General features: G+C 34.3%; 1 protein-coding gene and 1 non-coding gene across 2 annotated transcripts; one reads left to right on the top strand and one right to left on the bottom strand.

Moving 5' to 3' along the window:
* Positions 1-125: 125 nt before the first annotated feature.
* TRNAK-CUU (transfer RNA lysine (anticodon CUU)) lies at positions 126-198 on the top strand. The gene has a single exon. It is a non-coding gene; the product is annotated as a tRNA-Lys (tRNA).
* Positions 199-845: 647 nt separating this feature from the next.
* Positions 846-3,790, bottom strand: LOC110813242 (UDP-galactose/UDP-glucose transporter 4-like). Its single transcript, XM_022040298.2, has 7 exons — positions 3,326-3,790; positions 2,697-2,725; positions 2,404-2,605; positions 1,893-2,135; positions 1,710-1,811; positions 1,515-1,622; positions 846-1,368 (listed from the first exon to the last, which is right to left on the bottom strand). Exons 1-7 carry the CDS (start codon positions 3,449-3,451, stop codon positions 1,081-1,083), a joined length of 1,098 nt encoding a protein of 365 aa, XP_021895990.2. The 5' UTR covers positions 3,452-3,790; the 3' UTR covers positions 846-1,080.
* Between the last annotated feature and the right edge of the window lie 8,510 nt (positions 3,791-12,300).

A 12,300-nucleotide genomic window follows, 5' to 3' on the forward strand; every position in this document is an offset into this window, starting at 1 on the left:
TGGCGAATATAAGTTCTGTTTTTAATCCAAAAAAGATCAGAGCACAAAGTACTTTCAATGAATCTTTGCATTCTCTCTCGAGGAAAAATGTATTGTAAAAACTTATTTTTAAAGTTAGCACCTAAGCCCGTCTAGCTCAGTCGGTAGAGCGCAAGGCTCTTAACCTTGTGGTCGTGGGTTCGAGCCCCACGGTGGGCGTGTAGTTATTATTCTTACGCTTTTACTGATAACAATTAAAACGCGGCGTTTCTCCGCCGCCCGTAAAGAAGGAAGTGAACCCGCCGACGGGTCACGTTAGCAGTCACGAATAACTGGTGTGAATAATTTCTCCATTGTTCTTTCGTTTTTTCTATCACATTAACTTTCTTAAAGCCTTGAAATGATAAATAATTTTTTATTTTTTTTATGGATGGGTTCACTTAAATTTACTTTTTTTTTAAAAAAAAAATAAATAAATAAAACTAAAAATAAATAAATCTTTTTTAAAAGTTAAATTATTGACAAGTTTAAGAAGAAGATAATCGATTTTTTAACGTCAAATATTTAATTATAATTTTTTATAAATGAATATAGAATAACATTGCCGTTGTCAAGGGAATTGGGTAGGTGTCATTGTGCATGTTACATGTCAAGTCAAGTGGCAGGCAACCCCCCCAAGTCCAAAATAATCCAATCTCTGGCGGCCCCTTCTCACATAAACATTTCCTCCTTTTCTAGCCTCTCTCTTTCTTGGGTTCTCTCAATTTTATCTACTTCTCGCATTCATTTCCTTTGGCTTTTTCAGTTACATAATATTGTAAATAAAATTTAAAAACTTTAGTGTATTATTTGACCCATTGGCAGCATTAGCCAAAATGGAATTTTGATGGTCATTTTATTGATTCAGGTCAGGTCAAGGTACATATCAGAAAATGACTTTGTGGAAAATTATACTTATTACCTCACACCTACTCCTTTACCCAGAATACATATCATATCAAAATCAACATCAAACAACTTCCTATCATTTCCTCTAATTTCTCAAGAAGAAAATAATTTGCATTTAGAAAAAAAAAAAAACCAAAAAAAGTAGTATTGATTTCAAACGAATGGCCTTCTCTCTTCATCTCCTTCTCTTCCCATTTCTACTTCCTTTTTCTCTGGTTCAGCAGAGGGTCTTCCAATTTTGACATATTCAGCCCAAGAAGAAGAAGATGATGATGATGATGATGATGAGACCCTTCTGGTGTTAGGCTTGTTTTCAGGCAAGAGCTTCAATGTGATTCCCATGGCTATTAACAGGAGTCCGGTCCCATGCTGCTCTGTCAATGGCTTTGTGAATATCAAGTATGATAACAATAATGTTACCGCCTTTCTTGCTGTTGTCACCTGTCCCCATAATTTACTCCATAAATTTGTGAATATCAAATAAAATTACTGGTTAAATTGTACCTAATTCACTCAGTTTCGTGTAGATTCTAACTGGTTTTGACTAGTTTAAAAGATAAACAGGAAAGCATGAGGGAAGGATGTACCATAGCGGTCGTGGCAGCACCAAAGATGGCGATGAGGGAAAGAACCGAAACTTGTCCGATAAACGTGGCCATGGCTTCGAAGACAAGCACACCGTAAACATATAGGTGCTGCATTGTCAAATCCCAGATGAATTTTCAGCATATTTGGCAAAAATGAATTGAAGGGGGGGAAAAAGGTTCTTGGGATTCTTTTACCTGAGAACATGAATTCCACGCTTTGAATAATTCTCCTGTTAATAGCATTGGTGGAATCAGAAAGGGCAAGCCAACTACAGTTGAGCAAAATAGCATTTCCATCTGCAAAACAAGTGCTGTTAATCAAACCAAAGGTCCCAATTTCACCCTTTCTCCGGGAAATTACAGGACATGAAAGTTAACCTGTGTGGTTTCAGGATTCATGGTAAAGATTGCTTCTTGCAAATTACCCAGAAAGGAATCCATGATTAAAGCACCAGATACCATCACAACACCCAATACGCTGAAGTTCGGGGATGTCTGTGCATCGGCTAAGGTGAAAAGAATAAGACCTACAACTAAAAGTATCGCAGACACGTATTCGTGAACCGGATATTTCCTTCTCAAACCCGGTATAAAAGCTCCCATTATCATAACAGGTAGTACCTGAAACCATAAAAGCCTCTATGAATTACAAACACATCTAACAATCCCACAATGTAATAGCAACCAGAATCAATGTTCAACAGATGACATTTGATTTATCATCAAAACTAGTTATCACAGAGAAATTAAACTAGTTTAAGACCAGCCGAGCAGACCTAAAATTGGGCACGCATATAATCTTACTGACAAAGACCAATTACATAATCCTAAGATTGACTATGTTACAGCCTGTAACATTTGTTTCAACAAAGGAGATGATGAATTTTACCTTTGTGGATTTGAACATAAGCTGAGCAGGGTAATTTAGAAAGGCCAGAGACCCTTTGGTGAGGCCATGAGATCCCATAAGAACAGCAGAGAGTTTGACGTAAGTTTTCCATGGGTTGACCATTTGCTTGGGGGTGAACCCTTGGAGGTAAATCAAAATTATATACACTAACCCTTGAATAAACGTGAAGTACCAACCGTAGCTGTAAAAATAATAATTAAATAAATAAATCACAGATCAAAATTCACCATAAAAAAATGTATCAATTAAACAGGATCAAGAACCAAGATTACCTGAATTTCAGCCTATTGTAAACATATTCCTGGAAAGTTAACAAAACTGTAAGCTTTACCAGAAAATAAATAAAAAATGCAGGTGGGTATTTTTAAAAATTTCATTTGTAAGAGGATTAATTTGAATAATCGTTCATTTTGTTCATTAACTAAAAGTGTAAGAGAAAAACAGGGTATTCTCAAATTTCTGAGAAAAAAAAAAAACAGAAGAAACATTCAATAGGCATGCAGCGAGTATATCAAATTCCTCAACTTTCTTGGCAACCAAACAAAAGAAAAGAAAGATTTGACTGCTCAAATAAACATCATAAGGCCACAACAGTGCTTGAAACAGTTCTCAATTTTCTAAGGGAGAGAAAAACAGAGCATGCATTCAATCGGTGCTATTTTCAATAGGCAAGTGTAAGAAATTTCTCAACTTTCTCAGCAACCAAACAAAAGAAAAGAAAGATGTAACTGCTCAGACAAACATCATAAATCCAGAACAACAGTTGAAACTTTGGCTGATTTAGAAACGCATATGAGACAGAAAAAAAAAGAAAGAAAACTCTCAATTCCCAGAATCCCCTTGATAATCAACTAGAAAAGAAAAAAAAAACAGAGTTGCGAGAAGGAAAGATAGAAAAAACCTCGCAGATGCCATTCACAAGATAACCGAAGAAAAAGCCAGAAGAACAAATGAGGAATTGTTGCCATTTTGGCCTACTCGAAAGAGAAATCCCAAACAGAGACCGGGCTTGTTCGTCGCTCTTCATCTCAATTTTTTCCTCCCAGAACTCCTGCAAATTCCCAAAAAATCACAAGAAAATCTTATAGAAAAAAACTTCTCGGATCACCAATGGAACAGCACAATCTTCCTCGCCGGTACTCTCTGCATGTTGACTTTGACGAAGAGAGGGAAAGATGTATAGAGAAACGAGTCCATCGGTTACTTGATCAAGAAACCCATTAACAAGTGGCGGTGAGAGATTTTATTCCATTAAAGTGTTGGCTCGTTTTGGGGGAATACACATTGAAAATATATAAAGAGAGAAAGAGAGAGAAAGGGGGGAAGAACTTTCCATGTTCTTTGTTTACAGCGAGAGGCTTAAGAGAAGGAAAAGAAGCAGAAGAGCTTTGATAACCTGCCGCTGATCTTTTATGAGATCGTTGATGGTCCAACATCAATGGACCCAACTAGCCATCTGAATTGATGACCGAGTGGCGGCGTAGTGGTAGATTGGAGGTGCTTACCGCACCTGATTGGGACTCTAGAAGATTTGTTTGGCAGTATTATGGTATGAATTAAAGGGTAATTAAGGATGGAGTAGGGGAGTAGGCATAATTGCTTTCCCTTTTGGACTCCAAGAAAACTCCCAAGTAATTATTAATACGAAAAAATTAAATAATTAAAATAGAAAATTATATATATTTCAAATCTTCAAAATTAGAAGAAGATCGTGTTGACCTTTTTTGCTTGTTTTTTCCCCTTTGATCACATGTTTTATAAAATAAATTTCTACTAGGGTTGGGTTAACACGTCATCTAAGAAATTTTTTTTTTAAAAAAAAATTAAACTTATTTACCAATTAATTATTTATAAGACAATATATATATATATTTATTTGATTTATTGTATTAACTTTTAGTGGTAGATAATTTGTTCTTTCAATCATCCTTTTTAAAAAAAAAAAATTGTTATTTGAATCAATATTAAATTATATATTTTAACAACTACGATAATTATTTGTTCTTGGTGTTACCAAATATATATATTTAAATGATGTTTTGAATAAATATAATTTTATGAAATTTATTTACAAAATGATACTTGATTTACTTTTTAGTATCAATTATGTTAAAGAAAATATAGGATTAACTATAAATTATATTGGAATTAATTAAAATTTGAATGTATTATTCTTGTTTCCCATAAAATAATTTTCTACTTTTTTATATGTACTTAAGAAAAATATTGATATTATTCCAAAATTATATTTATGATCTCTATGCTAATAATTTGTGAATACACATATAATATTAATAAATTATTTTGATTTTTTCCACATTTTTCTTAAATTATACACAATCAATAATAAAAATTTATTCATTTTACCACTAAATCTCGATGTAGGCAAAGTATCATAAATATATATGATACCCAATTGAAGATTATGAAATTAAAAAATAATAATAATAATAAAAGATATAAACATAATTTTATGATTAGTGATTTTAGTTATAAATTTGGTATTAGATATAAACATAATTTAATCAATTTGTGCAAAATATAAATGTGTTGAAACATTTGATCTTATGGATTGAGAAAAAAAATAATTATATTAATTAACGACATTTGACAGATGAAGCAATCAATTAATAAGATATGAATAACACGTATGCAATGTTTAAACTTTCATGGAGGATGACTCTAAAACTCTGCATTTTTGTAAGACACAAACTTTAATGAAGGTACATTTAGTATAGATTTACATAAAATAAGTCACAAGTATGATACACATCATATAATAATTTTTAAGATTAAATATCTTAAATCTTATTTAGTTTATAAAATTATTTTAGAATATGGTCATTCATGAAACATTTTGCTAAAGAATTTTTCACCTACTCTTTTAAAAAAATAAAAATAAAAATAACCAATGGTTTAATGTAATATATACGGTCAGTCGTTTTGGGTTTTAAATGCAATGCATTTTTGGCATCATCTGGTTTTCTGCAAGTTGATATGCAAACTAAATTCGGAATCATACAATTTTGTTCTTACTTTTTAATTGATATATACATATGTAGGCGTCACCGTTTCTCTAGGAAATCAATGTGGGAAGCGCTACAGGACATGAAAATTTAGCTGTGTGGTTTCAGGTATAAACGCTCCCATTATCTATCATAACACGCAGTACCTGAAACCGTAAAAACCTCTGCAAATTATAAGAATCCCACAATGTTCAACAAAGGAAATTTGATTTATCACCAAATTCGTTATCATAGAGAGATCAAATTAGTTTAGTCGACAAAAGTACTGGGACAAACTGAATCCCGTGTTTGCAGACTAAGGATTTAAGACCAGCCGACCAGACCTAAAATCTGGCATGCCCACAATCTTACTGCTAAAGATCAAATACATAATCTTAAAATTTACTACATTGCAGCGTGTAACACTTATTTCAACAAAGGAAATGAGGATTTTTTTAACTTTGTGGATTTGAACATAAGCTGAACAGGTTAATTTAGAAAAGGCCGAAGACCGTTGGGTGAGGCCATGAGATCACATAAGAACAGCAGAGAGTTTGACATGGGTTGACCATTTTGCTTGGGGGTGAACCCTTGGAGATAAATCAAGATTAGATACGCAAACCGTTGAACAAATGTGAAGTACCAACTGTAACTGTTATCAAAATTCTTAAATTGCAGCCTATTGTATACATATTCCTGGAAAATTAAGAGAACTGTAAGCTATTTCGGCCTACCCGAAAGAGAAATCCAAACAGAGACCGAGCTTGTTCGTCGCTCTTCATCTCACTTTTCCCCTCTCAGAACTCTCCGTGTTTACAGCGAGAGGGAATAAGAGGGAAATATTTATAGAGCAGGAGAAGTTTATTACCTGCGGTTATCTTTTATGAGATCGGCTGATGATGTCAATAACAATGGACCACGCCAATCATCTGATTTTTGCAAGTGGATATATGTATATATACACGAGCAGAATGGTGATGAGCAGGAGCACCATCGTGAGCTTCTGTTTTTACACAAGTAAAATCAGAATCATGCAGTTCTGTTTCGATTTTCTGATTACATTCATGTTTTTTTAAGTGCGTTTTTATTCATTTATATCTGTGTCTCATAATTACTTGAAACAAAAGCAGGATAATCCTGAATTTAATTACACGTTGATTAAGATTCTAAACGTTATCAAATAAAATATTATATATATATATATGATGTTTCGAATAAATTAATTTTGTGAAATTTATTTATAAAATGATACTTGGTTTACTAATGAGTTACTTTTTTGTATAGATTACGTTAATATATATATATATATATATATAAAATAAACTTTTATATAACATTTTATGTAAATTAAATTAAAATTATAAATTATATTAAATTGATTAAAATTTGAATGTATTATTTTTGTTCCCTATATGTGAGAACTCTTATACCCATAGGCTTATCATATTTTCAGAATTAGCTATTTCTAAACCCACTTATAATTTTTAACTAAACTTGTTTAGTTAATTTAATTTATTATTTTTCTCTGAATTTTTTCCCCCAATATCATTTTTTTCTGTTCATTCATTTTTCCTAATGGGTTGTTTGTTGACTTTTTTGATTTCAAATATTAATTCTGATATCTTTTACTTAATTCTGGGGTAGGAGCCCAAATATGATTAACCTATTTCTATTAATATACGTGTGTGTGTGTGTGTGTGTGTGTGTATATATATATATATATACTTTTGATCTTTTTATACCCTTTCTAAAGGGCTTCTGCCTGCCCTTTCCCTTTGTTTAATTTCCTAAATCCAGGCCCATCAGAACTTATATTTCTTTCCCCATCCCACCTTTTTTTATTTCTCTTTATTTAGCCATTAAAATTTTCTTTTCTTTTTACTAGATCCAAAAGAAGACTTATCTTATATCCAGCCCATTTTCTATTTGGACTTGGCTCATTCCCAATCTGGATCTATCTCATATTTCTCCTTTTTTTTTTTAAATAGAAAGCTAGGCCCATCAAATGGATTTATTTCTAAGCCATGTATATATATATATATATCCACTTGGGTGGGATTCCCTAGAGTTTTGAGTTTGGGCTCCATGGATGTGTTAGCCCGATCCATTTTCTTTGGGCTTTGTCCAAACAAACCTGGACCCATTAACTGCCTATTTTGACTAGAATGGGTAGGGTGGCCTGTTTCAGCTGCCACCAACGACCTTCCTCACCCACGACCATGTAGGTGGCAAGTACAACCTTCTGTTCGAGAACCACCCCAAAAGTTACGAAGGCATTTTTTATCTCTGTTAACCAATACTCAGCCTCTTCGAAGGAGGATGCCCCTGTAAAGGTAAATGAGTTTAGTCTCTTACACCTCTTAATGTAGCTTGGGTCCATCATAGGTGGAACTAGCTCCCATTGAAGAGGGACTAGATTATGCTGAGGAAGGGTCGGATGGCCCTATACCGGCACCTAGTTGTATGGTGGGAGCACCGGATTATACTGTGACGGTGTTAGATAATATGGTGGAGGAGCAAGATTGTATCAAGATTGTATCAAGATGGCACTGGATCTTCTTGTTATAGGGGTGGCTCGTACTATGGCAATGATAGAGGGTCAGACAGCTCCCTCTTCTATTCCAAGGCATGTTGGGCAGAGATAAATCTCTCTAGCATCTCGAAGAATCATCAACATCCTCTCAAAGTGACTCATCCCGGGCTGATTGATTTAGTCGAAGCCTTTCTCTCCTTATATCCTTGTACCTGTATTTCATAAGAAAGGGCTGAGTGTCATGTTATATTTTAGTGTTTTAAATCTTTGTGTAAAGAATGGTTCCAAGGAACGCGACTCTGATACCAACTGTAAAGGACCAAGCTAAAAGGTAAAGGAAATATTTAATTATGTCAACAATAAGTGTAAATAATTTAGAATTTAGGATTTACATTACTTACATAGTAAATCATGATGCCTAATAGAGTTACGGGAATATCCATTTACAATAGTTCATAGTAATGAAATAAATTATTAAAATAAAACGAAATAAAAATCCTATACAGTTAACCTCCGCTGGGTAACTCTGATAGAGTTTAGGAGGTAACCTCTATTCATAACTCTCATACTATTCAGGATCTGGATCTTGGGTTTTTTGATCTAAAATGATTAAATAGGAGAATGAGCTACACTAGTCCAATAAGAATATCATACTTATCACTGATACGGAAAACTAAAAGTTAGTTAAAAAAATCATAAAATAACTAATGGAGCCATTTTCTTCCTTAAATAAATTCATTTAACATAAAAACCGTTACTCCTTACCCTTGTGAGTTTTCAAAACTGACCTATAAAGACAATAATTCGAATATCATTTTTGTTACACATTTACATGAACAACAAATAATAAACTTATCTCTTTACCTGTTTACCGGTACCTCTGGGGGTCCATAGGGGTGTTCTCCTACACGTGGATCCAATATTCAATTTGTCAATTAACTGGTCGTCCCCATACCCTGTATGATAATGAGCGCCAAATATACAACTACCTCGATATCCTGTCCTATATGAGAGTGAAATATACCTCATAACCCCTTTCGGTATGAGATTTCTCAGTCCCATTCAACTGAGATAATGTCCACAGTAGGATTTTTCGTATGTACCGGGTCTGTCTACCATTTCCCAATGTACTCGATAAGCCTTTCATACATGGGTCCTCATTATCAACCAATTACCAATTGCATACCAACATCTCATTTCATAATTATAGATCAATAGAACGATATTTAAGCAGACAATACAAATTTATACTTTAATAATTAAGAAACATAATTAGAGTATATATTTCAAAGTCAAGAGATGAAAATAATGATTAGGCAGTCAATAAACGAGAAGATAATTAAACTTATGAATTAAAGTGCATGCAGTAAGCAACAACAACAATTTAGCAACAAATGAATAGTATAGATAAACTTGGCAATTTTGTACTGACTAGTTCCGGCTCCAGTAGTGACCTGTAATTAATTTTAGAATTTTTTTAATTTTCACAAAATGCAATGTTATTGATTATTAAGCTTTAATCCGCCTTAATGGGAGAAAGGGTGATGGATTCTTATCCTAGGTCGGTGTAAAAAATACTGTACTTGTCACTGCACTTCCTAGTGGTCCCCGCGTTTCCTGAATTTTTTCTGCGTAAATTAAAAATATCTGTCACGTATCTAAAAATACCCCAAAAGGCCAAAACAGGACATTTTAAATTTTTTTAGCCAATTTAGGGTTCCGGCACGCCGCTGCTGCCGTGCTCCGAAGTCGGTTCTGCTGTCCACAGCGACGATTCCTCTTAGCCTAGCTGTTTTCGGCCAATTTTGGTCGGTTTTACATGGACACCTGCAAAAAACCAAGTTAGGGGGCTTCTGTTGGGCGAAAAAGATGAAAACTGAAACCCTACCAACGGAAGGGTCTTCGAGTACGGCGGCTTCACCGTTGCTCCTTCGCGGCCAGGATTCTTCTTCAGCTAACCTGCACCAGAAAGGGACAAGAAACACAATGGTCAGAAAACAAAAAAAAATGGGAAACAGGAAGTATAATGACCCGAACCTCCCATTCAGAGTCCTAATCGCATCCCACTGTGTAATGGTAAATAATTTACAGAAATATCGCACATAACCAATATTTAAGAATTTAAAGGAACATCCCTTACATAACTTAGTGTTAAAATGTCCAAAATTTATGAGACGTGTCTAACCTCTTAATTAAATACTTACTACAATGACATAGATAACTTTAATTGCTGTCTAAATTTAGGTAAAATGGAGTGGAATAATCTCCTAATGAATCTCTCATCCTTTAGGAGCGGAGTTTTGAACGTCTTAATTTAGAAAGGATAATGAATTGAGTGAGGTACACTAGCTCAATAAAGATATAAAAACCAAACAACATAATGGTTCATCAAAGTGTTGTAGAAAATGATAAAACAGTCGATGGAACATTTACTTTAATAAAACCAACTTTTAAACTTAGAAACATGTTTAATCCTCACTTCATATCTCTATTCCTCTAAGGCAGAGTTCCCATTATTGTTTTTCATTATAATTCTATGTTTTTTTATAATTATTATCATATCACATCAAATTTATATTCAACTAACCTCTTTTACATTCATAAATACCGTCAACCATATCAGACATGTAATCAGGTAGCTTCCATTTTAACAAAGAAAATAATACTATCAGTTCACGCAATCATCCATACAAATAACATTAAGATATCATTAGAATCATAGTGAGAAGCACAATCAATACACATCTCAACAAATGTAAAACTTTGAATTCCTTATTATTTCACCTTAGCAGGGTTATTTACCATTTCTATTTCCATTACTTGTTGTCATTTTCATTACCAGTATCACTGGGAGGCCAATAGGGATTCCCACTACACATGGTTACACAAATATTTCCTTTGTAATCATCGGCTGTCTCCATATTCCGTCTGGTAATAGACGCCATAATTAGAAATTGGCTTAATACCCCGTCCGGTATGAGTGTTATTTAACCAACTCCCAACCTCATCCGGTATGGGACTTCTCAGCCCCATATGACTGAGTACACATCCACGTTTGGGTTCACCTTATGTACCAAGTCCGTACACTCTCTTCCATGATATCCATTAAGTTTTTTTCTCTTCAAAGATTATTTATGTTTAATGTTCCAACTTTAGAATTTAAACATTATAGTTATATTTTAAAATAAAAATTCACACACACTGTATATTAAGCAGACAGTCTCATGTGTATATATATATATCAAACACACACAGTTTATTATTCATATTTAGATATAAACAATTAAATATAATTTATTTAGCAGGTACTTGGCTTATGTATTTTATATATATACAAATTATCTATATATATTTATATGACACCACATGCACCTTTTATTTATACACCTACACTTATGCGCACATTCTCAGTAGACATATATACCAAAACGCACACTCACCACAACACGGGTACATAAACTGACACACGCACCCCACTCACACAAGCAATCATGAATGGTCTTTCCCGTGCATCAATATGCAAAGTATATCCACCCACCATGCAATACGAAATTCCAAATAACTCAGTTATATACCAACACTTACATAAAATCAGTTGAATCATCACCATTGGTATCTCACATAAGTTAAATTCAAAGTCGCAATCAATTTTAGGCAATCTAAAGGGCAAACTTTGATTAAGCAATTACGGATAGGGTTGAGATATCCTTACCGAGAGTTTGGTTGAAAAGAGTATTAGAATCCTAAGCACCATCGCACGAGCCTTTGCCGGAGTAAGCACTCGCCACCGCGAATGAGTATAAATTACCCAAAAAGTCACGGCATGCCAGTCTAGGACAAATCTCATCAATCTGTCATGATCTGGCCTCCCCGTAGTCTGGTTGCTCCTTCCCTGCCGAACACACACCTTCAAGTTTCCTTCTGTGCCATCACGTTGTGTGCCAAGAGCGAATCTGCCCTCTGCTCGTCGCGCCTCCCTTCTTCTCTCTTGTTACGACGCGATTATTTCTTCCCAACATATCACGTGATGATCATGCGCAAGCCTCCTTCTCTGGCCACCATTTCTTTGCCTCGTAGGGATCAGCTGCTAGCCACGCCTCCCTTCTTCTTCTTCTTCTTCTCCCTCTTAGGGTTTCTTTCCCCCTTTTTTTAATTTATTTTATTCTTTTTTTTTTATTTTCCCTCTTTTTTTTTATTGTTATAGAAAGAGGCTCATCAGAGGAGATTTTAGATTTCGGCTGCTGCGGCTCGACCGAGCTTCGCTCGTATTTTTTGGCTCACCTGTCGACCTTTAACCTTTGATATGATGTGGGTAGGTTTAGAATCAAATTCTGAATA

The sequence above is a fragment of the Carica papaya genome, chromosome 5 (assembly GCF_054855325.1).
Source record: "Carica papaya isolate Zhongbai chromosome 5, ASM5485532v1, whole genome shotgun sequence".
Lineage (NCBI taxonomy): Eukaryota > Viridiplantae > Streptophyta > Magnoliopsida > Brassicales > Caricaceae > Carica > Carica papaya.